This window comes from Balaenoptera borealis (assembly GCF_965194805.1).
Source record: "Balaenoptera borealis genome assembly, chromosome: 19".
Taxonomy (NCBI): Eukaryota; Metazoa; Chordata; class Mammalia; order Artiodactyla; family Balaenopteridae; genus Balaenoptera; species Balaenoptera borealis.
Genome location: NC_138878.1, coordinates 4159418 through 4187355, shown reverse-complemented (window position 1 = coordinate 4187355; position 27938 = coordinate 4159418). Strand labels below are relative to the sequence as shown.

The window sequence follows — 27938 nt, the reverse complement described above, 5'->3', positions numbered from 1 at the left end:
AGTCTGTGAACGCAAAGCAAATGAAAGCTTTAGTTTCACTAACCTCTAATTGAAATGTGGTATTTTCTTCCGTGATGGATGTTAGCCCCCAATCTGAGTAGCACTCGTAGGGCCAGTGACTTTCTCACGGGTAGGAATCCACGTGATGGAGACACCTTGAAACAGTCTCTGCTGTCACAATCCCCAATTGACAGTAGTTAGAAGACCTGCCGCTAGATTCTGTTTTTAATACATTAATAAAGATGCACAGCTATTACGCTAACAAATTTGTTTTAATACTTTGATAATGATATTAATAATACCTGATTTCCTTCTAATCTTTTAAATTTATCATTGCATTTAAAAATCATTGTTCTGAAAAGGTGTCCATGGGCTTTACCAGGCTGCTAGAGGGATCCTTGGCACAAAGAAGATTAACGAGCCCTGTTCTAGAATGTTCTCATTCTAGATCCTGCTCTGGAATGTCCTAAGGGCTTTCAGGCTGATGGGAAACAAGTAGGAAAATGTAAAGTTGAGGCCGTAAATAAAATAAGTGCAGGGACAAGCGTGTACTTGTAGACGCATTTCTGTTTGCATTTACCTAATGATTCCTTTTACAGCAAATACAAGTCCTCCAGCTCATTCACGGTGTCAAAAGTAAAAGGTAAGCTGGCCAGCTTTTCTTATATGACCACAATACACAGGTTATCTTGGGTTTCCCTGGAATTTCATTCCTCTTAGTTATTGATTTAATGTTTACCATGTCTGCTGACATTGCTGTTCTCAGCCTTGTAAAGATGTTTAAGAGGTTCCTGAGGAGGTCGATTCTTTAACTAATTTTTTAAAATATCATAACTTAGGGAGAGTTCCCTGGCAGTCCAGTGGTTAGGACTTGGCGCTTTCACTGCTGTGGCCCAGGTTTAATCTCTGGTTTGGGAATTAAGATCCCGCAAACCGTGGGGCAAGGTGAAAATAAAAAATCTGAACTTGGCAATGGACCTAGACAGCTAACCTGAAACACAGGCATGGGTTCCCAGCTGACTGTCACAGAAATACTAATGCCTGGGTCTAGAGTAGCTAATAGGTTGCATAGGGAGTGTCAGTTTCTAGTGAGTGATAGTGGCTACCTGGAGCGTTGTTTTAAGAAGGATTCTGAGGCCTCATTCTGGGCTCAGCAGAGCACGGAGCTTGATAGATTAGTAATGTCTGCCATGGGCAAGAGAGGGAAACGTGGGGAAGTCCGTGGCCCATACTTGCTGCCTCTGGCCCAGCTTTTTGTATGGCCTCCGGGATGTTCATTTGGCAAGGTGGCATGCATCCACGGGAGAGCACGCTGTCACCAGAACTGGGGTCTGGGTTATAGTTGCCCAGACCGGGCACTTGACTGGAATAGTCTCAGGCAGGCCGGGATGCCAGGGTGCCCCACCGAGCACCCTCCCCTGGACCCTCCCCTGGACCCTTGCCCACTGACCCTTTCTTCCTTTGGGAAAGCAATTCTTGTCATTTACCCTGGACACAAGAATATCTGGTTAGATATCTTTATAAAAACATATAGCAGCTTTTCCCCTTGTTACAAAAGTAATGTCTGTTTATTCCAGATAATTAAAAAATACAGAGAATTGTTGAAAAAAAAAAGACCTAAATTCCACCATTCAGAGATAACTGCTCTGAACATTTTGGTGGATATCTGTAGTGTTTCTTTTCCCTCTGCATTAAGAGTATATACATTGGTAATGTATACATTGATATGTTTTTTAAAATTGAAATGGAATTGGTAACCTGAGTTTTTTTCAAATAATATCAAGAATAGTCTTCTGTGCCTTTAGGTGGACTTCTAAACCTCATTTTAATGATTTCCCCAGCATCCCATTGTACAGCAGACCCTTGGTGTAGTAAACCAGTCCCCTTGCTGGATTGCTGCATAGACCCCTGGCCCATCCAAGTGATAGGCGGGACCAAGAGTGGGCAAACTACAACCCTCAAGGCCAAATCCTGTCCGCTGACTGTTTTGTAAATAAAGTTTTAGTAGCACCTGGCCGCACCCATTCCTTTCCACATTGTCTGTGGCTGGTTCCTGCTACGATGGCAGAGTTGAGTGGTTATAACACAGACCAGAGGGCCCACAGAGCTGGAAATATTTACTCTCTCGCTCTTTAAGAAAGAGTTTGCCGAGCCCTGGACTGGACAAGGACAGCCTGTCAGAGACTACAGGTGGCCAGTATTAGAACCGCTTTCTTACATCTGTTGTTAAAACACAACGTGTGACCTTGAAGGAAAGAGTCACCTGCCCCTTGGGAAGGGTGTGAGCAAAGAGCTCTAGGCTGGGAATTAGAAACCTGGACCCTCAACCATGCCCTGTGCAGCCTCAGGAGGTCTCTTAGCTTTTCTGGACCTCAGTTTCCCCATCTGTATAATGAGTATAATACCCACCATGAGGCTCCAGCAGGATAACGTAGAGGCAGAGGCTTCAAGGTGGAAAAGCACGATGCAAATGAAAAGTTTGCTCGCCCCACAGAGAAACTGTTTAGGGTGCTGACACCTTTGACCTGTGAAAACACTTGGGCCTTGGGCTTTATCTCATCCCCAGAGTGCCCCTGGGGGAGGTGCTGGGAGCACTGGGGCCTCATCCCGGCTCTCATCCCGGTTCGGGGGCCCAAGGAACCCCTAGGACCCGCTGTCCAGCAGCCTGTTTCACAGGCCAGTAGCCTGAGGCCCAGGCTTGCCCGTGACCTGACCCTTCCCCTATGTGTTCCTGTTCACAGAGCAGGACCTAGACTGCTACACCACCGTGGCCCAGCTCTGCCCATATGAGAGGCCGGGGACCCACTGCCCCAGGTAAGGCTCCCTGGCATCTGGATCGGCAAACGTGGGGGCCGAGAGAAGAAGGGCCAGGTTGGGTTGCGGGTCACTGCCATGCACAGCTGAGTCCTAGACGTGGCCCTGCTGTGTGTCCACCTAGGAAGTCAGTCGCTTTGTGCTCCGAGTCAAGGACCCCCTTGACCTCTCCCTGAGACCACTCGTTCTCAACCCTGGCTGCACACTGGAATTGCCTGAGAGGCGTTAAAAGAACAAATCCCCGTCTCCGGGCGTGGCCCCGCAGGACACCCACATCTTTAGAAGCTTCTGGGCGAGCCCCGTGTGTAGCCAGGCCCCAGGGCCCTGCTCTGGGAACTTAACTGAAAAGATGACTTTGCCCTTGTCGATGTCACCTCCACTTGAAGGAGAAAGTATTTGACTTCATTTGCCACCAAGCTCTTCCCAAGCCCCCAGACAGGCCTTGGGACCTGTCATTCTTGGCCTCTTAGATCAGTCAAGAACTCTGGAAGCTGGGTGCCACTGGTCCCCTTCGAATCAGCTCTTTGATTCTTTTACTTGATCGGTTATGTTTTCTATGGGTCACTTGAGAACTAGCTCGTTAAAACTCAGCTTTTTGGAGGTATAATTTACACACAACAAAAGCCACCTGTTAAAAGGATACAGTTCGATGTGTTTTGACAAATGTACACCACGATCCAGGCAGAGAACATTTTCATCACCCCAGCAAGTTCTCTTGTAGTCCGCCCCCCTCCCTCCAACTCCCACCCATATCCCTGCCAACCACTGACCTCCTTTCTGTGCCTACAATCGTGCCTTTTCTGGAATCTCATACACATGGAGCCGTCACAGCTCGGAGGCTTGTGTATCTGGCTTCTTCCACTCTACACAGTGCTTTGCGACACATCTGTGTTGTTGAGTGAATCAGTGACTTGTTTATCCTTTCATGTTGCCGAGTGGCGTTCCATTCTGTGGATGTACCGCAATTTGTTTGTCTAAGGAGTGGGTTTTACATGCATCTGCCCAAACCTTAATTGGCTGAGTTTTGGGAGGAGGGTGCATCAGAACAAAAGAAGGAGTATCTCCAAAATACCTGTTAGATCCTGTCAGAAGCTGGGTTATGTAGCTCTGAGATTCCACAAGCTGTGCGGCATGGCCAAAACAAAAACAAAAACAAAACAAAAACCTAACAGGTGGAGAACCCCAAGGTGTGAGCAGGGAAGAGCCCCGGGCGGGGGCCAGTGAGGGGACCAGATGGGGTTCCTGAATCCTCCCCTTTGCTACTCGCAAGCCAGAGGGCTCCCGGCTGCCATTTTGGTTCCTTGGTCCCTGGGCTCCAGCCCATGGTGTACCTGTTCCGGATAAAGACAAAAGACCTTTTTTTTAAGTAAAGCTCACGCTCTTTCCTGGTGTGAGAGGTTCCAGTTTGAGGCCCTCTCCTCATCCCCTATGGCAGGGATGTGCTGACTGCCACAGCGGTGAGCTAACCCTTCCTGCCCCGGGTTATCAGTGCCCCCTGCCTGGAATATTATGTGACTCACGGAGGTGAAGGCCTCCACCCTTTCCTCCCCTACACAGGGAAGTGGCCTTTGAAAAAATCTATTGATTGTAATCTCCATAATGTAGCCACAGTATGAACCAGCCGACATCCAAGAATGGGAGGAACAAGCCCTTACAATCCCATACTCCCCTCTCTTAGATTTTTATTTCCTTTCACCTTGCTGTTTGTACAGGTCTTGTCGTATGGCTTTTTTTTTTCCATAAAGATATTCCATTTTATTAATAAGTGACTGGTCAGAAAAAAGAAACAGAAAGCATGTATTACTAAGGTACACTGAGTAAACCAGCAATTTTAATCAAGTAATCAACCAGCAAATGACCCAAAAACCTTTAAAACCTTTCATTTTAGTTACAATTTAAAAAAATTTTATTTATTTAAAAAAATTTTTATTGGAGTATAGTTGATTTACAGTGTTGTGTTTGTTTCAGGTGTACAGCTAAGTGAATCAGTTATACATATATATCCACTCTTTTTTATATTCTATTCCATATAGGCCATTACAGAGTATTGAGTAGAGTTCCCTGTGCTATACAGTAGATCCTTATTAGTTATCTATTTTATATATAGTAGTGTATATATGTCAATCCCAATCTCCCAATTTATGCCTCCCCATATGGGGTTTTAAAATTCTATATGCACTTTTAAGGAAGAATATCTTTATCACTGCTAGGGTAGGAGAGGCGTATTTTTTTCTTAAAGAGTAAACCGTGTGGTAGTTGCCTTTCACCTAAGTACTTAAATCTTGACGTTCAAATAAAGAGGGCCAGCTGCTTTTCTCAAGAAATTTTGTTTTCTGCTGATTATAACCATCACCTAAATGCTTCTTGTTTTCCAGAGTTCATTGTCCGGCGCACTGCAAAGATGAGCCATCCTACTGGGCTCCTGTGCTTGGAACCAACATCTATGCAGACGTGAGTATTCTGGCCTTTTCAGCTGCCACCCCACAGAAACCACATTCCAAGGTCTGGACACCAGAAACTTGAGATCCCATTCCTGTGCCTCTAGCTAAATTTAGATCACTCATTTTTTGCTACCATTGCCCTAGTTTCTCCATTTACAGAAATACTTGAACTTCCACCAATGTGTGCTAATGAATACAGACACAGGTGTACCTCCTTTTACACAGATGGCTTCAGAGTTCGGTAAATTGAATTCTGCTTCTCTACTGACGTGCTTTTTTCATGTGAAGGCTTCCACACTTCATTCCCCCAGATATTTAATAACCTTTCTGGCTCTTCTGATGCATTTATAGCTATTCATCCACTCTACTCACTGCATTTCTTTTTGGCTGTGTACACACTGAGCTAAAAGCACACGGAAGAAAATACAAACTACCTCCAATTTACTACTTGTGAATAACCACTCTTATTATATTGGAGTCTATTCTTCCATTTTTCCCTCCTAACTTTAGCAAGGAAGCTTTAGCCTGATTTTTCTTTTTTAAAAGTTTTATTGAAGTACAGTTGATTTACAGTGTTATGTTAATTTCTACTGTACAGCAGAGTGACTCAGTTACACATATATACGTATATTTTCATATTCTTTTCCATTATGGTTTATCACAGGATATTGACTATAGTTCCCTGTGCTGTACCGTAGGCCCTTGTTGTTTATCCATCCTATATATAACATTTAGTTTGCATAGCCTGATTTTTCTGAAGTGAATCCTACAGAAAGTAGTCTGCTCGCTCCAGTGGTCCAGGGTTTAGGGACACGGTGACCCAGAAGATGTGAATGTGGTCACAGTTCTGCCCAACAGACTATTTGATCTTCTGGCCAAGTTGCTTATATCTCTGTAGAATGAGCCAGAGCTGGGATTTTCTAGTTCAGGAAATCTTCTAGATTTAAAAGTCCATGAGGAGATCAGCATTGCTCATCCCCAGCTGACATTTTTACTCAGCCTTCATTTCTACCGTTCTCCCTCACCCACGACCATCACCTTCGCCCCCATCTGCCTTCATTTATTCTGGAGGCCTGTAAATGTGAGCTCACCGAGTTCTGCAAAGTCAAAGCGACCTTCGTGGCTACCTGCCCCCCACTCCCATCTTTTTTCTTTCCCGATTAAATGAGTCTTTTTTTTCTCCTTGAAAGCTGCTAATTCAAAATTGAGCTCTAAAAGTTTCATGAAGGAGTAAAATAATGTATATCAATTGTTATCCTAAATGTTTGAGCCAAAATCTGCTACTAGAAGACAGCGTCTTCGATTTTCAAGTGCTTTAAGTATAAAAGGATGAGCAAAATGATTCCAGCAAAATACAAAGAAACAAGTAGATAAAGCAGGAGTGGCAATATTTTTTTTTAATTAATTAATTAATTTATATTTTTGGCTGCGTACGGGCTTTCTCTAGTTGCGGTGAGCGGGGGCTACTCTTTGTTTCGGTGCACGGGCTTCTCATTGCGGTGGCTTCTCTTGTTGTGGAGCGCGGGCTCTAGGCATGCGGGCTTCAGTAGTTGTGGCACGTGGGCTCAGTAGTTGTGGCTCATGGGCTCAGTAGTTGTGGCGCACGGGCTTAGTTGCTCCGTGGCATGTGGGATCTTTCCGGACCAGGGCTCGAACCTGTGTCCCCTGCATTGGCAGGCGGATTCTTAACCACTGAGCCACCAGGGAAGTCCCAGGAGTGGCAATATTGCTCTCGGATGAAGTGGAATTTAAAGTTAAACATACTGAATGGGACAAGACAATTCGTTATGCAGTGGCACAAAAGGTACAATTTATGAAGATACGAAAATCAAATCTGTATGCTCCAAACAGTGTAGCAGCTAAATGTATAAAGAAAAAAAGAAGAAAAAGAAAAGAGAAAAAGAAAAAAACATTTAGAAATACAAGGAGAACTTGATGAAAATTTGGTAATATTATAAGGCTACTTTTTACTATGTTTTAGGCTCTTAAAAAACACTCTCTAGGTATTGTTATCCCCGTCTTACAGAGAAGGAAAGTGAGGCTCAGAATAACCTGCCCCAAATCACACAGCTAGTACATGGCAAAGGCGAGATGCAAATGAGGGTGTATCTTGCCTTAGGGTCTGTTCTTTCCCTACCCTGTCCTGCCTTGTTTGAATGCACCCACACTCAAAAATACACAGGTGTGAACAGGCCTGTTTGTGAAAACCTGTATACAGTCTCTTAACTTCTTCACTAGGGTTTTGAGCTTTTGGAACCACTGTGCTCATGGCAGGGTTTGGCACACAATAATTGTTCTATTCATGTTTGTTGAAAGAATAAATCAGCAAAAATACTACAGTAGTCAGTGCTTAAACAGCTCTTGAGAGAATAAAAGAAGGAAGGAAGAAAGGGAGAAAGAGAAAGCTACCTCCATTTCAGAGGTTCTTTTCTGGCCTTGGTTTCTAGGTCACTCTGTATTCTGGGAAATGATGATGCCTTTTGGAAAATGTCTGTGTAGCTGAGAGATTTATTTTGGGAGAGTTGTCTCCAGACCTTCGAAGGGCCTAATAATGCCTGCAGTTCCTGCCTGCTCCCCCGGAGTGCACTAGCTGGCAGAGCCCGTGCTTTGTGGTGAGCTGCAGGCAGGAGAAGCAGCAGGGTGTAGCCTACGAACGAAGTCTGGGTCAGAAGATGCAAACTGAAGCCCCAGCTGTGACATTTACCGGTCGTGGGATGGTGGACAAGCCTTTCCCTGCTCTGAACCTCAGTTTTCTTATCTGTCCTGTCTCCCTCGGTGGCTGGATAAATTCTCACACTCGTGCATGCATCAGAATCCTCCAGAGGGCTGTTCACACAGAGTTCCGGGTCCCACCCCACGCGTTTCCGACTCACGGGGTCTGGGGTGGAGCCAGAGAATCTGCGTTTCCAGCGAGTTCCCAGGTGACGTTGATGTTGCTGGTCTGGGAGTACACATTGAGGACCACTGGGTTAGAGATGACAGTCCCTTGAGAATTTTTGATAATGGTGGTGGTGAGAGTGATGATTATGGTGATATTTGTCTTATCAACTAACATCTGTTGAGCACTTATTTTGTGCAAGCCTGCATTTGGCCCTTGATCTTACTTAACCGTCTCGACGGGCCCTCTTAGGTTCTTACTGAGCCCTGTAGAGTAGTCTGCAGCTTGCTGGCTCTGGTGGCAGTCGCAGCTCTGCTGTTTGCCAGCCCAGTGATTTGGGGCACGTCATTTAACCCCTGTTAAGAGGGAATAATAATAATAATAATAATAATAATAATACCCACCTTGTAGGTTACTGGGACATTACCATATCAATCATGTGAAACACTTAGAACTGGGCCCACCGTGGTAAATGCTCAAAAGGGTTACCCATGATGATCCTCACTTTATGAATGAATTAATTAATTAATTAAATTTTTAAAAATTATTCATTTATTTATTTATGGCTGTGTTGGGTCTCCGTTTCTGTGCGAGGGCTTTCTCTAGTTGCGGCAAGTGGGGGCCACTCTTCATCGCGGAGCGCGGGCCTCTCACTATCGCGGCCTCTCTTGTTGTGGAGCACAGGCTCCAGACGCGCAGGCTCAGTAATTGTGGCTCACGGGCCTAGCTGCTCCGCGGCATGTGGGATCTTCCCAGACCAGGGCTCAAACCCGTGTCCCCTGCATTGGCAGGCAGACTCTCAACCACTGCACCACCAGGGAAGCCCTAATTAATTAATTTTATTTTTGGCTGCGTTGGGTCTTCGCTGCTGCACGTGGGCTTTTTCTCTAGTTGTGGCGAGCAGGGGCTACTCTTCGTTGTGGTGCGCGGGCTTCTCACTGCGGTGGCTTCCCTTGTGGTGGAGCACGGGCTCTAGGCATGCGGGCTTCAGTAGTTGTGGCACACAGGCTCAGTAGTTGTGGCTCACGGGCTCTAGAGCGCAAGCTCATTAGTTGTGGTACACGGGCTTAGTTGCTCCGCAGCATGTGGGATCTTCCCGGACCAGGGCTCGAACCCGTGTCCCCTGCACTGGCAGGCGGATTCTCAACCACTGCACCACCAGGGAAGACCCTGATCCTCACTTTATACTGAGAAAATAGAGGCTCCGGGGGTTAAAATAGGTCATCCAAGACCACACAGCCAACAAGTGGTGGGGACAGGGTTGCTGAGACTAGATCTTTGTTGATAGTGGTTGTTAATAAATATTCAGATATCGGTGTTGCCTTGGGTCCTGAGGAGAGAAAGCAGATAACTTGTGCCTCTGGGAAAGAAGCAGGGAGAGGAGAGGGGTGGGAAGGGGGAGGGGGAAAGGGGAGGAAAGGGTTTGTCCGGCAGTGGTGGAAGACGCGTGCAGTGATCGCTGGGCCCATGCAGGGAGGAGAATCAGGCTGTGTGTGTGTGGTTTCCACTCCCACGGCTTGATGTTATCATGGGAAACTTCTGTGCCTCTGGTGCCCAGAAATCCTCCGGGGACGGGGCAAAGGACTGTCACAGAGGCCACAGCACCAAAGCGCCCACCTCCTGGCAGCTACCGTCAGAGGATGTGCCTCCCCAGGCAGGCCCTGGGGCTGGTAACTCAGAGAGTGAGCAATACTGAGGGAGACAGAAAAAAATCCCAGCTCTGCCTGCCGGTGAGAAGCCCCGCCCACGCTCGCTTCCACCGCTCAGCCCCACTCACAGCGAACTTCGAAGGATTCTACAATGATCATTTCATTTCCAAAGTCTCCCTGCCTCTCTTTTAGATAGCAGCAGATCTATTGCTTCTTAATCTTCTGGGGGCACAAACCCCTCTGAGAACTGAAAAGCTGTGGATCCTTCCTCCAGGGGGATAAAAAGGCTTCCTTGTGCCGACAGGGTTGACCAACCATCCCAGTTTGCCTGGGATGCGGGGTTTCCTGGGCTCGGTGCTAAAACCTCGAAAGTTCTTGCTGACTCTGTAGGCCCACAGAGTTATGCCTGTAGCCTCAGGGCCCCACAGACACCCCCAGAGCCCACTTCAGGCTAAGGAACCCTGCCCTCATCCGTTTAATTTATTTACTGAAGACAAGACATGTTTGTGTGGGGTTAGAAAAACTGGCCTTCAGTTACTCAAGTCAATTAGTGCTGGAAACCAAGAAATCCAATTCTCCCGTGTTTAGTATGGGGTGCCTTTCAACTCTGAGACTCTCCACCTTTTAACAGCAGTATTAACTTCCCAGGGAGCAGGCAGGGCGGGGCCTTCTGGTGTGAGCATTTTTTCCTTCTTCTGCAAAACCAGTAACTTGTCTGGAATGACCTGGAATTTGAAGGGACGTGGCAGGAGCTGACAGTCTGAAAGGCTGTTGGGTCTTTCTCATGCTGCTTCTCTCTGCCTCTGACCCTCCCACCTCCCTCTTTTAAGGACCCCTGAGATTCCACTGGGCCCACGTGGGTAATCCAGGATCCTCTCCCATCTCAAGGTCCTTAACTCAGTCACATCTGCGAAGTCCTTGTGCCATGTCAGGTCACATATCCACAGGTTCCAGGGATGAGGCTGGGCATTTTGGGGGCCGTTATTCTGCCGACCATAGAAGCACAGACTTTGCCGTCCGCCAGATCTCATTTGGAATCACTACCAAACCCTGAACTGTCTGCAGGGCGTTGGCAATGTCATCTAATCTCACTGAGCCTGTGCTTTCTGGCCTGTAGAGTGGGAATAACAGTAGTCCCCCATGTCATTGGAAGATTAAATGAGATGACAAACAAAAGGCAGCCCAGGCTGGTATTTAATAAGCTCAGAGTCGACGATAGCTCCACTTACCATGAAGGAGGCTGTTCGCCCCACAGATGGATTAGCTCCACTCATGTCTGCAGCCCCGGCTGCACCTGACAGTCACCCAGCAAGTGTTTAAAATACTCAGTCTCGGGCTTCACCCCAGAGCAGTTGAATCTGGGGGGGGAGGGATGGGAAGGGCGGGCACCTGGCCATCATCTTCACATAAAGATGCTGCAGGTGGCTCTGAGCTGCAGTGAGGGTGGGGACTCACTGCCAAGGCCGGCGTCAGGTTCCAGCACAGGCCAGATGCAAGGACTGTGGAAGAGGCAGGAGGGTGCTACTTACCTGGTTGTTAACCTTGAGTGGGTGTCAGCATCAGCTGGCCCTCACCTGGGGAGGTTCTGAGTCAGTAGGTCAGGGTGAGGCCCAGGAACCTGCATCTTTAGCAGGCACCAGCCACCCCACCCCTGAATGAATTTCCCCAACTTTGGGAAATGTTGATGAATTACTCTCAGACCATCCAATCTGAGGACCATTTTTCTATTGGATAAGTTAAGACCCTAATGAAAGTTTAACTCGACAATTTTGTTACCCAGGAATTAGATGATTTGATGACTTTAGAAAACAACACATCCTACCCTTGCTTGAAAGCCAGTGGCTCATTTGGCACCTGGAATGAACCCAGACCCCACCCTGTGGCCCTCACAGACCCACGTGACTGGCCCCTTCTCACCTCTCCCCGTCTCCTGCCACATTCTGCTGGACTCACTGTATTCCAGCCACCCTCTCCCTCTTTCTGTACTTTGGACATGACAAGTTCATTCCCACCCCAGGGCCTTTGCACGAGCTGCTCCCTCTGCCTGGGATGCTCTGCCCAGAGATATTCCCATGGCTGTGGCTGGTTCCCGTGTTGTCACTCTGATCTGAGCTCAAATGTCACATCAAGAGCCGTCTTCGCTTGTTAACCATTCTAAAAGAGACCCCTCCACCAGTCATTTTATCTCATGATCTGGTTTTGTTTTCTTCATAGCCTGCATCCCTTGTTTGTGTATTTGTTTGTCCGTCTCCCTTGACTCCGTGAAGGCAGAGTCTTTATTTTGTTCTCCGCTGAATCCTCCTGTATCCAGTACAGTGCCTGGCACATAGTAGGTGCTCAGATAATATTTGTCGATAAAATGAACAAATGAATGAATGGATGGATGAGGCCAGGTCTCCCTGGAGAGACCACTGAGGAATCGAGGTAGCCACGGTTACTTCCTAGGCCGTGGTTACTTCCTAGGGGTTCCTTGACCACCAGCCAGGAGGCCAAGTAATGGTTGACCCCATCAGGGCTTCACCCGAGCACCTGACCTTGACACTGATCACAGCTCTTCCTGGGCTTTCAGAGTTCAAGCATCTGTAGGACCGCCGTGCATGCAGGAGTCATCAGGAACGAGAGCGGGGGTTACGTGGACGTGATGCCTGTTGACAAAAAGGAGATCTACGTGGGCTCTCTCAGGAACGGAGTTCAGTCTGAAAGGTAGGGCTGCGTCCTCGGACCCTCGACACCCAAGGCCAGTGAGGGGCGTTGGAGGAGGGCCAAAGAGGGTGCCCTTTAAAATATCAGAACACCCAGGACAAGCCCGTCCTTCTCTTTTCTCTTCCTTTCTTTTTTCACAATGAGAACTTTTTCTATGACCAGCACATGTTCTGTAGACAATTTAGAGGCATCAGATAAGCCCAAAGGAAAACAACCATCCGTTACGTCTCACCTGGGAGAGCTGCTGAGATTTTTGGTGCGTGTCCCAAAGAAGGGTCCTTTTTCTATATGTGTGTGTGCGTCCCCCTGCCCACGTCCCCAACAAAACAGTGGGATCAAATTATAGTCACACAATGGTTATGTACAGCTACATCAGAAAGTAGTTGCATTTCGTTACATAAATAAGAGCCGAGTCTGGAGTGCAACAGACTAGGCTGTGCTTCTTACCAGCTTTGTGACCTTGAGCAGGCCACCGGAGCCTCCATTTCCTCGCCTGTGCCATGGAGATAACCATAGTCTCCCCTTCAGGGGGCTCTTGGGAGGCTTGATGGAGATGTTGCCTAGCTCTTCTTCTTCTTCTTTTTTTTTTTTAATTAATTAATTTATTTATTTATTTTTGGCTGCGTTGGGTCTTCGTTGCTGTGCGCGGGCTTTCTCTAGTTGCGGTGAGCGAGGGTTACTCTTCCTTGCGGTGCGCGGGCTTCTCATTGTGGTGGCTTCTCTTGTTGCAGAGTACGGGCTCTAGTCACGTGGGCTTCAGTAGTTGTGGCACGCGGGCTCAGTAGTTGTGGCTCACGGGCTTAGTTGCTCTGCGGCATGTGGGATCTTCCCGGACCAGGGCCCGAACCCGTGTCCCCTGCATTGGCAGGCGGATTCCTAACCACTGTGCCACCAGGGAAGTACCCCGCCTGGCTCTTCTTGCCAGGACACCAGTCACATTGGATTGGGGCCCACGCTAATGACCGCATTTAATTTAATCACCTCTTTGAAGTCCCCGTCTCCCAAGTACAGTCATATTCTGAGGGTACCGGGGACTAGGACTTCAACAGATAAACTTGGGGGGCCACAGTTCAGCCCATACCAGAGGGGAATGCTGAAGATTTTATATTTGAGGGACCGCTTTAGAAAAGGAATGTAAAATCAAGAATACAAAGTATGTTGGGTCCCTTGAAGCCTGGGCTTTCACGGCTCCAGGGAGCTTCGTGGCTGTCCCCACCCTCCCAGCCTCCTGGGGTGCTTTGAGCCTCAGGACGGTGCTGTATGGGAAGACCCTGCAGAATCAAGTGATGCAGAATCCCAGGGTGGGGAGGGAGCTGCACCGTCACGGCCGTCAGCCCCGAAGAGCTAGAGTTCAGAGCGTCTGCATTTTCTCCTTCAAAGTTTGCACCCTCTGGGAGAAGCCTAATGAAGGGAAATTCCATGGATTTAATGGGAGGGAAATGAAGCAGCTGATTAGGTGGAATTTCCTGGCCAGGCTGGAAAGAAATCCCAGGACACCAATCTCTTGAGCTCTTGGTGCCCCTTTAAGAGAAACTGTCTTGGTGAGAAGCTGGTAGGCTGGGCTTTGTTTTCTATGCCCACCTTAGAGAGAGGAGACCCCAGCAGCCGCCACCCCCATCCCAGGGCTGGGACACAGGTGGGTGTCTGGGGAGGGTTAGGGACTGAGAGGGGCTCCCCCAAAGTGTCTTCTTCCCCCCTGTTAACTCCCCCGCCACCTGTAGTTCTCTCTGCCCAAAGGACCCGCCCAAATTGCGCTGTCATAATAAGTATAGTGGAGATGCTGCTTCCCTTCCTTCTCGAACCCTTTCCCCCTGAGTAGGTCCTGCGTGCTGAAATCTGTGGTGATGTCTGGGTGAGTTTCCCAAGCTTTAGAGGGGAAAATGATAGCACCTACCCCCTGGGGTGGTGGTAAAACAGTGGGTCTCCAAGTGGCATCCAAATCAATGGGGAGCTCGCTAGGAAAGCACACCCTACGGCCCACCTCAGACAGACACTCGGGGAACGGGCTGGGCAGTCTGCGTGGATCTGCCCTCCGGGGGTCCTGATGCCCACTGGAGGGGGAGAGCCGCTACTGTGAGGGTGACGCAAGGGTGACCACGCCCCTGGCACACAGGCGGCACGGTCCGTGATTCTGATAGTTTGTGATGAAGGGTCTTTGGTTTACTACGTATTCAGGGTGGCCTGGACCGGTGCTGGGATCCGTGGGCACCAGGAAGATAGAGTCCGCCCTGCACGTACAGAGGGAAGAGGCCAGGCCAGGAGGGCACACAGGGTCCGATGATGTTTGCGGCCCCGCCGCACCGCTCCCCAGCTGGGTGTCCTTGGGCGGGCAGTCTCCCCACGCCTCGGTTCCTCCTCTATCAGTGGCTACTGTGAGGATTAAATGAGACAGTATGTGCAAAGCACTCACCCAGTGGCTCTGAGGAAGCGTCTGATAGATCCGCTGGCCTCGTTGCTATGGCATAACCTCTAAGGCCTGCTGCAAACCTCAAGACGCTATGGTTCTTTTCACGTAGGGGCAAGTAACTCGATTGTAGGAAATAGCCTGCATGGATTATCTTCTGGCCAAGGGCAAAAGCATCCTACAGGAATTATTTTTTCGCCCTGGCATCCGTCCTTTCCACCTGCGCTCGCCCATCAGGTGGCATACGCGTGGTGAGCCCTTACGATGTCCCAGGCACTGGGACCTAGCAGGGAACACACAGGCTGATCTCTGCCCTGGTGGGACTTATCATCTAGTTGGGGGACAGACCATGCAGAAATAATAACATCAGTAGCAGGGCACAGGCATCATGGCTATGGAGGGAGGTACCAGGGAGCTGAGTATACCAAGCGGGGCCCCATCTTACTATCTGGAGGTGCCTCCCTGGTGACATGGGTCCTGCGGAGACATCTGGATGCCCCAGGCAGGGCCATGCCCCATCCTCCCCTCGTTTAGATGGGACCTCAGTGGCCCTCTGCGTAGAGACGAGGGCTGAGAAATTTCCCCAGAGCCTGTTCCCATTAGGAACTCTGGGAACCCAGCCTGGGGCCAGAGGGTGGCTCTGTCCCCAGTGTCTGCTGGGACCCTGGAGTGGTCACAGCGGTCCCAAGGGAGACGTGGACACTGGACATATAGCAACCCGTTCAAAGCAAGCTGCGTTCTAAATTTAGGGAATCCTTCAATCCATCAAACAAACAAACAAAACCTCCTATACAGAATCCTCAGGACATGGGCCAAAAGTTGTTTCTGCTTCAGAGTGGCTTTGGTTTAGCAATTGTCTGTTTTTAGAGGAGGATTTCCTGAAAGTTCTGAAAGATGACCATGCAGAATTGGGATAATGTAAGAGGACAGGCACTTTCTCTCTCACACACGTGCCCATGAAGGAAGGGAAGGAAAAGGGGTGTGGAAGAGCTTTAGATGTTGGGACCAGGGTTTGTCCAAATGTTCTCGGAAAGAAGCTGGACATCTGGATGAATATCCTTTCAGGATTTTTTCTGAGACCAGGACCATTTTTTAAGACAGATTTTAGAATGAGATTGGGAAATATGCCACACAATGACAGATAACATCCTTGGTCACTTGGTTTTAACAGATATAACCTATTTACAGAGGTTGATGGTATATATGCGGATGGACCTTTATCCAAACAGTAGACTCACTCAGCTAGCGTTTCTGGGGCAGCTCCTGTGTGCTGGGCACTGTGCTCGCGGCCGGGGCCATGGCAGGGACAGAAGAGACAAAATTCCTCATCCTCAGGGGCCTCTGTTTACCGCGGCACGTCCCAGACGCGTACCGCGAGCCACATATGGGATTTTAAAGTTTCTAGTAATCACAGTAAAAAGAAACAGAAGGGAGAATTTAGAGTATATTTCATTTAATCCAGTGTATCAAAAATATTATCTTCAATACGTATGAATAGAAGAAGTATTGATGAGAAACTTGCCCTCTCCTTTATTCATAAGAGCTGGGAGACCTACCGGGTATCTTGCACACAGAGCACATCTCAGTTTGGGCGAGCTGCATTTCAAGCACTCGGTAGCCACTGTGAGCTCCGGGAGTCTCGAGGGTTGGGCGTCTGAAAATCTCTCGACATGTCCAGAAACTCTGGGAAGCAGAAACCATTGAGCCGTTATTTCCAGATCAAATGAGCTTAGCACTCTCCCCCAGGCCGGCTGGACCAAGGCTGGACTGGTTTCCTCTGCCGTCTCCCTCCCTCCCTGTACCCGCTTCCCAGCGCTCTAAGATCTGTACACACATTAGCTCATCTCGCCCTCCCAACAGCCCCGTGAGGCGGGGACCACAGTTTATCAGTAAGGAAAGGGAGGCACAGAGAGGTAAAGCGACTTGCCCAAGGTCACTCAGCCAACAAGCAGCAGGGCCAGGACTTGAACCCAGGACGCCTGCTCCAGCACCCATGCTTGTAACCAGCACACATGACTCCTCACCGCAGACAAGTCGTTGACCTTGGGGCACAGGCCCCTCCCAGAAGGGGTTGAGGTGAGCCTTACAGTCCTAAGGTATACTTGTTTGTAACCCTAAAAATACTTATTAGAAAAGAAATACACACTTATTATTTAAATAATATGTCTAGGGATTAGAAAAAAAGAGTTCCTGCAGGCACCCTATTAACCTCTGTTAACTGCTTATTTATAGCTCTTCCAGGCCTTTTTTTCCCCCTGGGCAACACACATAAAAATGAAAATGGAGATTGTGTATACACCCTGCTCTGAAATTTTTTTCTCTAAACAATATTTCATATTTCATGAAATAAGATGAAGAGGTTTGATGATTCCTTGGGGATTGGGCTTTTGTGTGGATAATTTGTTCATCGCCGTGCACGTACCCACCGTTCTCCTGATGGGAGAACGAGGCTTAAACCTAGCAGGGTGACGGTATCCATGGCCCATGGCTTTGAGCGCCGGCTAAATGCAAGGCACTGACTCAGATGCTTTCCCTGGATAAGCTCATTCACTTCCTACAGGGTCCCTGAGGAGGGGGTACTTTTATAGACCCTGTTTACATATGTGGGAACTGAGACTCAGAGAAATAGATTAACCACCCCAAGGGCCAACAGATAAGATCTGAAACTGTGTCTGACTCTTGAATTTTCCTGGAAATCAGTAGAGGGTGAGACTGTGGGAGAATAGGGTTAGAATCTTAAAAAGAAAAATTGTATATATATGTATAACACACACACATATATAAATACAAATATGTACGTGTGCACATATAAGTGATACTAATAATAAACAAGATATTGCACATTTAAAAGCCAGAAGAGCAATCCTCTGCCATCCTTTTATCGCTGGGTTCCATGACTCCATGGGGTCAGCGGACAACTGGTGGATGACCCCTCCGTCCCTCCCAGGACAGATGGCTGGTGGTCCTCTCTCTTTAATCCAGTCTGTGTTGTGTGCTGCTGCACGCCGATCAATTCCTCCCTGAGTAATTTTCACCGGCAGGAGTGAGCCTCCAGGACGCAGCCTTATGCTTGCGGCTCCTGGCGGGCCTGCAACCTCCCACCTCCGAGGGGCTCCCAGCCTCTGAGTCCCCCCCACTGCGATGCGGGTTTGGCCAGTGTGGTCCTCAGGGCTGGCGTGGCCACAGCCCACCCATTTAGGATAAGGGTTAGGAAAGGGTCCCAGAGCATCGACAGACCTGCGTCCACCTCCCAGCTGTACCTGGCACAGGTGTTGGATTTGGGGCAAATCACATCCCCTCTCAGAGCCTTGGTTCCCTCTCTGTAAGTGGGAGGAGCCCTAGAGATCTCGGGGTGGGTGGGGCTGTGAGGCATGGACGGGGTAGGATTACTTAAAGGATGGAGGTGGCGTTTGGGGTATGGTGGTGTGTGTGCCGGGTACAGCCGCTGGCACGAAGAGCTGGGCACTGGAGCCGAGGGCAGGGTGAGTGGCCATCAGAAGCCTGGAATCACTCCCCGGGGCTGGGCGGGTGACACCGCCCGAGGCTGCAGACACTCGACCTTTCCCAGAGCACCCATCCCAGTTCATCCAATAGGTCAGCGACCCTTGGCCGCTAAGTCAGCCCAAGGGGATGCCCCAGAAGCTTCTCAGTCCAGCTGAGGTTCTTCCCCAGTTCTGCGAGGGGATTTTTGTGCTGGTTTTCCTTCCCTTCCATCCATCCCGCCCTTCCTTCCTCCATTCCTCTCTCCCTCCCTCTCTCTTCCTCTCTCTCTCTCTTTCTTTCTTTTCCTTTCTCTCCTTCTCCCTTCCTTCCTTCCTTTTTTTCCCCTACTTTTCATAATAAGATTAGAGAAACTTCAAGAAATAGCGAAAATAATATTAAGAAATTAACTATCATGGGACTTCCCTGGCAGTCCAGTGGTTAAGACTCCGCGCTTCCACTGCAGGGGGCGCGGGTTCGATCCCCGGTTGGGGAACTAAGATCCCACGTGCCGCGCGGTGTGGCCAAAACATTTTTTTAAATTAAAAAAGAAGAGAGAAAAGAAATTACTATCATGGAAAACCCCATAGCCAGAAACACCCACTGTAAACATTCTGGTATGTTCCCTTCCAGATTTTTTGTTTACACACTAACAGCTTATTTCTTATGTGTTTGTTTTGTTTTTTGTTTTTGTTTCTACAAAAAAAAGGGATCAGACTCTCTGCATCGTTCTGTTCATTTTTTTTTTTCAATCAGCAACAGGTTGTGAGTGTCTTTCTGATATTTCCAATGCCTGACATAGCCACACCGTCATTTCTGTGGCTCCACGCTATTCCGTTGTGTGGCCAGACCATCGTTCCTTCACCCAGCTGACTGACATCTGGGTTGTTTCCTTTTTTTCTTTTGCTCTTGTAAACAACACAGCAAAGGACATCTTTGCACAAGCCCGTGTGCTTTCCCCACACTTTTCTTAGGTAACTTCCTTTTATCAGAGTAGCCACAGCTACCAAATCGACTTCTTTCTGGGATGCACGGTGTGTCTCTCTCCTGTTGATACCCTGCCCCCTGGGGCTGAGAATAAAATCCTCGCCCCTTACCGGGCGGTCCACACCTACCACCACCCCACCCGCTTCTCCATCCTCCTGGTGTATCACCCTCCTCGTCACAGCAGTGCCTGTCCCTAGCCTTCTCTCTGTTCCTGGATACCAAGATCTCGCCTCAGGGCCTTTGCACCTGCCGGTATCCAACCCCGGACCCTCCCAGCTCCTATACCTCCCATGGCTGGGCCCGCACGTCGTTCAGACCTGCATACAAATGCCACCTGCCCGAGGAAGCGTCGTCCCGCTGTTGGGTCTGCAGTAGCCCTCCTCCCCGATCTAATCTGATCCCGTCACCCTGTGCTGTTTTCTTCCCAGGACCCACCACTGTCTGAAATTGTTGTATTTCTCACACATATTTAGCTGTTGATCTCCCACCCCCCAGACTGTATAAGCTCCATGAAGGCAAGAATCCCATCGGTCTGGTTAACCCTGTGTCCCTGACACCCAACTTGATGCCTGCACATAGTAGGTCTCCAGTAAACACTGGTTGAATGACAGACAGAACGCTGAGTTCAGCTATTTGTTCAGAACTGCTTGTAGGATTTTTAATGCCCGTTAACGAAAATTTTTCAATATCTTTTAGAAAATTCATCCAGTACCTTTTGTGAAAACTGTCCAGAAATGCTGTGCTAATTTACATTCCTTTTCGTATACCTGTGGGAGCTACAAACTAGGCTAAAAAGAGTCAGAGGGCAAGATTTAGAAAAGGAGATTATTTTATAATCTATCCGATCACACTTGTTTTTCATCAGACACACACAACTGGCAACTTTCCTAGTGGAACTAGAGCTCAGTAAATGTTTGAAGCTTGAACAATAGGGACCCCCCCTTGCCTGAAGCAGTGGAAGGGACCACAGCTGGTGTCACATGATACCTAGGCGGCCAGCTGTGTGACGTGTTGAGAAATTCACACCCGGTTCAGCGGGGCCCGCTTGTGCCTTCCGGGTGGGCCGGTTGTTCAATGGGGGTGCTTGATAGGACTGGGCAGGACCTCTAGGAACCTTAGGGTACCTGCCTGGACGACAGCCTGAGTGGCCCCTTGTCCCTGGGTTGTCGGGGGGCCCTGTGCATGGAGGCACCCACTGCCCCGTCCGTAGAATTGCTGGTAATGAGTCAGCATCACAAACCCTGGCAATGGTCCCCCGTGTGGCTTCCCCACCACGTGGAACAGCTGAGCGCCTCGTAGCCCCGGGTGATTCTCCCAGACTCGTCATTGGGGCAGAGGATCCAGGGAAATCCTGTAGCCCAGAGGCCTGAGGAGGGCGCTGGAATCTGAGCTTCCGAGAAACCAGCAGGGCAGCCGGGGTCACTCCACAACTGGATAGTGGAGATGATTGCACGAGCCCTGCCCCCCAAAATCACTAAAAATCATTGAATTGTACACTTCAGAAGTGTGAATTTCATGGCATGTTATATCTTAATGAAGTTTTTGTTTGTTTGTTTGTTTGTTGTTTTTTAAAGGCGTTCAGTTAGCTAAGGGATTTAGCTCCTATCTTGAGAGGGTGGTTTTTACTGGCTGTGTGACCTTGAAGAAACTTAATTTCTCCACTGCCTGCAAAATAGGGATACTAATGGCTCTTCATCGGAAGGCGGTAAAGGCGTATAGAAAATCCTTTGCACAGTATCTGAGCCCGATCGGATCGGTGTGCCCATTTTAGTAACAGGAGCACGTGCATTATTGTTATAATGCCATCCTATTCATCGGTCAAGCAGGTAGCCACTCTCTGGGTTGACAGGTGGTAGCAAAAACCAGGCAGAAGTCTTGGAGGCTGGGTTCAGTTCAGGCAGACGGGGGCCAGCAAATTCCAAGTTAACAACCCTGACCTCATTTGAGACCCAGGCGCGTCTGCAGAGGCAAAGGGTTTTGCCAGCTGCTTCCAGCTGGGGCATGCTCTGCTCCAAACAGCTTTGCGAAGTGTCCCTCGGCCATGCTTCTTCCACCGCAGGGACCTGGGGACACCCAGTTCCCCGCCCCCCTCCCCGCTCCATCCCTGCAGATCTTTTGGTAACATCTGCTCTCCCTTCTTTTTCAGCTTGAGGACCCCTCGAGACGGAAAGGCCTTCCGGATCTTTGCCGTCAGGCAGTGAGCTTGCAGGGTCGGGGAGAAGGGGGCGTCTTCAAGAGTGCTTCGGGGGTTCGCTTTTTATTTTTATTTTGTCATTTGGGGGGTGGGCCGGGGATATGGAGAGTCAGGAAACTTCCTTTGATTGGCGTTGTGTCCCATCCGCCGTGCCTTGGTCTCAGCTTGGCACGGGGGAGCATCCTTGGGGTCCTGAGCAGACAGCCAGTGACCATCCTGCCGAGGCCCGGGGGTCTCCCCCTGGGAGGTGTTCTTTTGTGGATGGAGAGAGGATTCCAAAGGATTTGGAGCTGATGCTGTGAGGCATTCAGGCGTGTGGGAAGGGGCGAACTGAGAACGCTCAGGGGGGAGTTTCAGGGATGGAGTAGAAGGTAGCTATTTAAAACATTAAAAAACACAGTCCGTCCCTACCAATGGAGAAAAATGGGTTTCATGTTTGCTGGTCAGACAAATGGGCCGGAACAAGGGGACTCTGCCCTGGCACCTGTCCTGTTCCCGTCCTGCTGTGTGCGGGCTGGTTCTATGCACAGCAGTGCTGGTTTACTTCGAGTTCAGCCGTAACTCCAGAGATATATCTTGTCTTGGTCCTTCCCTTCGTCCACGTGGCCCATCTATTTGCTGCCGTGACCTTTGGTCTCACTGAGGACTAATGAACCAGGACCCTTTCTTGATCCCCTCCCTGCTGTGGCTCACGTCCTGCCCAGACTGGTTTCTGTGTCTCCCACCAGGGTCTTTGCTTGGCAAACAATTCTGTTTGAAGCCCGCTTTTTTCTTTCCAACTCCTTGTCTCTGTGGGTTCCACTGAGATGTCTAAGAACAGCCAAAGAAGGGCTGTTTTGTTGCTGCCTTTAAAAAATGGCACTGAATTGTGCAGATTTCCCATCCGTCGGATGACCTATTTTTTTAGCAATGAGAGGAATGGCTTCATTCCTCGGTACATTCCTCGCCGAGGTTAGCAGCTCTGGGAAGAGGGACAGCCTGCAGTTATGAAACGTCCTGCGGCATAACAACGAGAGATGGTAACACACTAGAAGGATTTCTCTTCCTGTTTTTGTGAAACAGTTCTTGCCAAATGTTCCTGAGGCTCCGAGGAGTACGGTGCTCTCTGGCTGCCATCACTGTACAAAACTCCTTCATCAGCCTAGACCCAAAACCCACAGTGAAATAAAATACCCTTTTGTAAATAGCATTTCTTTGCAGAAGGTGAAATTCCACCCTCCTCCACCAGGCTGGCCAGTAGATCACTTTCGTGAATGCTGATTTCAAAGTTGATTTCACTCTCCATCAGAATATTTCCAAGGCAAAAGAACTAGAAGAAAGTTTAAAGCGAACAAACAGACAAACAAAACCTAAGATAGTCTGGACAAGGAACTCTACCTGGGGAACCAAGTTGGTGTGTTGTTTCAGGGCAACCCTAATTAGTGAAGAAACAGAAGGTAAATAGCTTTCCCCGCCCCCCCCCCCAAGGAGTTTGTAAAAGTAATGAAACTCTTAGCTTAACAGAGCTGAAATGAGTAGAACTGTTTTTGCTTTGTGCCTTGTGGGCTTGTTTTAATTCATAAGTACTGACTGTTCGACTCCAAATGTCAGTGTGGAAGAATTTGCTCAGACTGTCAGATACCGCGTCTAGTTCCCGCCAAAGATCTGAGTCTTTGGAACCCTCTGGATGCTAGGTATTATGCTGTCGGACTCTCGCTTGTCACCAGGCTTTTGTGTCTGTGGCCACGTCCAGACTGCAAGCTTGGGTTTTTAGAATTAGTGACAGTCCCGGGGAATTTCAGTAGGTTTGCTTTTGAAGCATCCTACCGGAGGGAGAATCTGAAACGTCCAATGTGAGTGGACGCTCTCATTTTGAAATAAAATTCCCGAGTTCCCGAATGCCTCATTAACCGCCCCCTCTAATGGGCTAGAAACTCCTCGCCCAGAGCCAGACCTTGCTGTCTTCTTCACCTTCACAAACATTTTGAAACTGGAACCATTTATCTTCCGGAAATGGACACAGTGCTACAAAGTATAAGACCTTGTAATCAGGGACCCCCTTCTAATTTAGCGTGTTTAAAGGGCCATCGTGCCTTCAGCACTTCACCCATAAAAACATGATAACTCCGGCCAACAGTGTTACTGGGCCCCCCAAAATGAAAAGTGTTGGTTTCCTTCTGATTTTGTTCCCCATCGTGTTCTGATTTTTCATACTGTCTGTAGGCTCACTCAGCCCGCAGCTTACGTGTGTGCTTTTTTCTATGAAAAATGATGTATTTTACTACTTCCTATGTACAAAAGTTTATTGTAAATGTTGTGTGTGCTTCGCATGAACAGGGACCACGTTGCTGTCGTTTCAATAAAACTGGTTTGATTTCTAAAACGTTTCTGGGACGTATCTCTTACGGACACATCTCAACAGTTTGTAGAATAAAACAATGAAAACCTCCTTGCAGGCTCGTTACTTTTTTCTACGCCACTCCTCCCAGGAACGTGGGCACAGGGCGTCCGGATGCTAATTGTTGCAGTATTTTCACCTGAGATGTGCGTGGATCACGTGGGGCGGGGGGGGCGGGGCTTGTCGAAACGCAGGTTCCGGGTCCGGCAGGTCTGGGCCTGGGGTTTGAGGGGCTGCAGTTTGCACGGGCTCCCGGTGGCGCTGAGACTGCCGACCTCCAAGTCACACTCTGCGTGGTGAGTACGACGGGCTTAGCCTCATTCCAGCACTGTCCTAGTCAGCTTGGGCTGCCGTGACAAAGCGCCGCAGGCGGGGGAGCTCACACCGCAGAGATTTATTTCCTCACACTTGCAGAGGCTGGCAGTCCAAGATCAAGGGGCCGCAGGGCTGCCTTCTCCTGAGGCCTCTCTCCTTGGCTTGCAGATGGCCACCTTCTCATGTGTCCTCTTCTTTGTTCGAGCATCCCTGGTGTCTCTTCCTCGTCTTAGAAGGACACGGGTCCTATAGGATCAGGGCCTTACCCTGTAGACTCCATTTAACTTTAATTATCTCCTTAAAAGGCTCCATCTCCAAATACGGTCATATCAGGTGTTAAAGCTTCAACATATGCATTTGGGGAGGGGGGAACCCAATTCAGTCCTTAACAGTCACCTTCTTCCCAGGCATCAGCCCCTTTTTGTCCAGTTGAGTCGTGTGTCCCCCTGTGTTCCAAACGCTGTCACCTACAAGCGATTTTGGGAGCTCCTGGCTGACTTTTTCTTCTCGCCATCCACCTTCTGCCTTTTCTTTCATGGTCCTTCGGTTTATAACAAGTGCTTCTCATTTTCATTGACGGCGGGGTTAGCTTTCCTTTTTTTTTAAGTTTTTTAAATTTTATTTTTTAATTTATTTTTTATTTTTGGCTGCGTTGTGTCTTTGTTGCTGTGTGCGGGCTTTTCTCTAGTTGCGGTGAGCGGGGACTACTCTTCGTTGCGGTGTGTGGGCTTCTCATCGTGGTGGCTTCTCTCTGTTGCGGAGCACGGGCTCTAGGCACATGGGCTCTAGGTGCATGGGCTTCAGTAGTTGTGGCACGCGGGCTTTAGAGCACAGGCTCAGTAGTTGTGGTGCACGTGCTTAGTTGCTCCGCAGCATGTGGGATCTTCCTGGACCAGGGATCGAACCCGTGTCGCCTGCATTGGCAGGCGGATTCTTAACCACTGCGCCACCAGGGAAGTCCCAAGTTTTTAAAATTTTTTGGCTGCGCATGTGGCATGCGGGATCTTAGTTCCCCGACCAGGGATCAAACCCGTGCCCCCTGCAGTGGAAGCTCAGAGTCCTAACCGCTAGACCACCACGGGATTCCCAGCTTTCCTTTTTAATAAGTATATCTAAGGCTTTTTAAATGTTGATTTTAAAATATCACATAAGCAGGTGTGCAGGTGGGCCGTAGAACCCACGAAGATGGGGTAATAGTGACTGATGTTTGGGAAATACTGGTTTCTGACAAATGCATTGTCAAGGCCGTAGAAATGCCCTCCCCAACCCCACTGACAGCAACCCCAGGGCACTGGGAGCCTTCCTTCCGGCTTTCCTCCCGCAGAATCTGCAGCCTTCCTTGGTGTGCCTCTTTCTCCTGTTTCTGGAAGTTCTTCTGAGCTCCCAGGACGCCACAATCCTGGGCCCCAAACTTCTGGGCCCCAAACCTCCAACATACAAACGATGTGCTGGCAGCTGAGGAGGGAGCTGGCCCTTCCTTCTTGCAGAATCCGCCTGAGACGCAGCAAAGGTCTGCAGGAGTGCTGTAAGCAGGCTGAATGCCAGCACCACACTGCTTGGGGACCCTGACAGAGGGGGCTCCGGCACAAGGTGACACAGGGACAGAGCACGAACTTGGGAGTCCCTGGGTTGCCTCCACCTCTTACCAATCGAGGGACCTCGGACAAGTCACTCTTGCCTCTTTGGGCCTCAGGCTGCTCATCTAGGAAATGGGAATTTCTCAGCATCCTCACCGCAGTGCAAAGATTACAGGGGAGCTGTAGGCTGAAAGGTGCTCGACTAATAATGGCAACCGTCTGTACTGGTTGGCATGCTTCGGGGCTGCAGATAACACAAAGCCCATCTAACAGCCCCGGGACTTGTCAGAAAGACAGATTCTCAGGCCCCAGCCTAAACCCAGTGAGTCAGACCTCTGGGAGTTAACAAGCCTTCAGGGTGATTCTGCTGCCGTTTCAGTTGCAGAATCATCGCTCAGAGAAACGTTCAGATATCTTTCGTGAGAAGTCAGGAGGGAGATGATTCGGGGACAGCAGCTCAGAGATGTCGGGACACCTGGTCAGCATCCCTGCAAACCTCGCCCCGTCCTCTGTGGTCAGGACGGCCACCGGCCGCAAACTGTCCCCACACTGAGTCTGAGACGGGACGAAGGGATGAGGGGGAGGGTCTTCCTTCTCACAGTATTCTCTCTTTTCTCCGGGAAGAAAATCTTTCCCGGGATCACCCAGCAGACTTGTTTCTAAATCCCTTTCATCACTGATGGGTCACGTGCCCATTCCTAGGTTTATCACGAGGAGTCGCGATAGAACAGGAAGGTTTAGAGTAAAGAGAGGCTGACCGGGGGCCATGAAGGGGTCATGTGGTATAAGAGTTAAGAGCTAGGACGCAGACATGCCGGAGTTTGAATCCCACATCAGCTCTTCACCAGCTGTGTGACGCCGGGCGAGTCGCTCAACCTCTCTGAGCGTCAGTGACCTCCTCCGTTAAAGGGAAATAATAACAGTGTCTACTCCAAGGGGTGGTTATGCGGATTAAATGAGGTCGAACTTGAGACGTGCTCAGCCCTTGGTGGGCACACGCAGCTGCCACATTTGATCACTATATCGCTTTGCAGCATGGAACTAGTGCCAGGGGTTACATGCCACAGGGAGACAGATTTCTACCAAATACAATAAAGAAGATTCAAATTGGTGGAACTTCCAAAGATGAAATGGCCCCTGTGAAGAGAGAGTGAGCTCCTCATCCTTGGAAGAATACAAGCAGAAGCTAGAAGATCCTCAGACTAGATCTCCTTTAAATCCTCTTTCCTGATTCTGGCTCCCAGCAGAGACCTGCCTTTCCCTCCTCCGCCCTGCCCAGAGGGCCCTGGGGACCCACGGAAGGGGTGACATGAGCTATGGAATCCTGGCTCTTCAAACCATGGCCACTTCATTCTATAAAAGAAAAACAAAAACCCTACAGCTTTGTAGGTGGTCCTGAAACCGTTATGTTTTACTGGGTTCAATTTTGTTTGTTTGTTTTATCCATTTTCCTTCCAGTTTTTCACACCAAACCAAAACCTGTCCTAGACTACCACTGGGCCTTAAAAAGTCTTTTAGCCCCTTAAAAAAATAAATTTGTTGCCAAAGGCCCAGGTGTTGAAAACCTCATGGCATTCCTTTGGCTCTTTCATCTTGGCCAACTAAAGTGGTAGCAGCCTTCACCCAAGGACCAGGGAGACAGACCATTAAACCAATTCTTCTGTCAGTGCCTGGCCTGCCTCCGAGGTGGGCAAAAGGCCTCCCTGTGGGACCTGGCTGCCACCACGCTGGACGGGGATGGGCTGGCTTCGTCAGGCAGCAGGCTCGCAGCTCACCTGCTCTCACCTTCTTACACCAAACATGGCTGTGGTCCCAAGGATATTTCCTCTCCATCCTGCTGTCAATAGCCCAGGCCCGCTGCCCCCGCCCCTACCTGACCCAGGAAGGTGGCAAAGGAACTCACCTGTGCCAAGTGCCACTATGTGCCAGCACTGAATGGGCACCAAACACATGCTGTTTCATCTAATAAGCACACGTCTCCATCAACAACTTGCTAATTCAATATACTTGTCAAATATAATAATTCAAATCCTAATTAGATTTTCTTTGTCAACATGTCAGCTAGAAATGTGTTGGGCTGCATGTAACAGAGACCCAACCACAGTGGAAGGTAGGAGGG

The 27938-nt window shown here is 49.2% G+C and overlaps 1 protein-coding gene and 1 long non-coding RNA gene across 3 annotated transcripts in view; both read left to right on the top strand.

Moving 5' to 3' along the window:
• The window catches only part of CRISPLD2 (cysteine rich secretory protein LCCL domain containing 2), a 67409-nt gene extending 43431 nt beyond the window's left edge, over positions 1-23978 (top strand). For both annotated transcript variants that reach the window (XM_082366875.1, XM_082366876.1), the window contains exons 11-15: positions 600-643; positions 2742-2814; positions 5190-5265; positions 12352-12485; positions 21503-23978. In XM_082366875.1, coding sequence (XP_082223001.1) covers positions 600-643; positions 2742-2814; positions 5190-5265; positions 12352-12485; positions 21503-21557 — 382 coding nt within the window. In that variant the 3' untranslated portion in view covers positions 21558-23978. The remainder of the gene's footprint in view (positions 1-599; positions 644-2741; positions 2815-5189; positions 5266-12351; positions 12486-21502) is intronic.
• Positions 23979-24127: 149 nt separating this feature from the next.
• Positions 24128-27938, top strand: part of LOC309616387 — a 94243-nt gene continuing 90432 nt past the window's right edge. Inside the window, exon 1 of the long non-coding RNA XR_014237445.1 lies at positions 24128-24223. This is a non-coding gene — a long non-coding RNA (uncharacterized lncRNA). The remainder of the gene's footprint in view (positions 24224-27938) is intronic.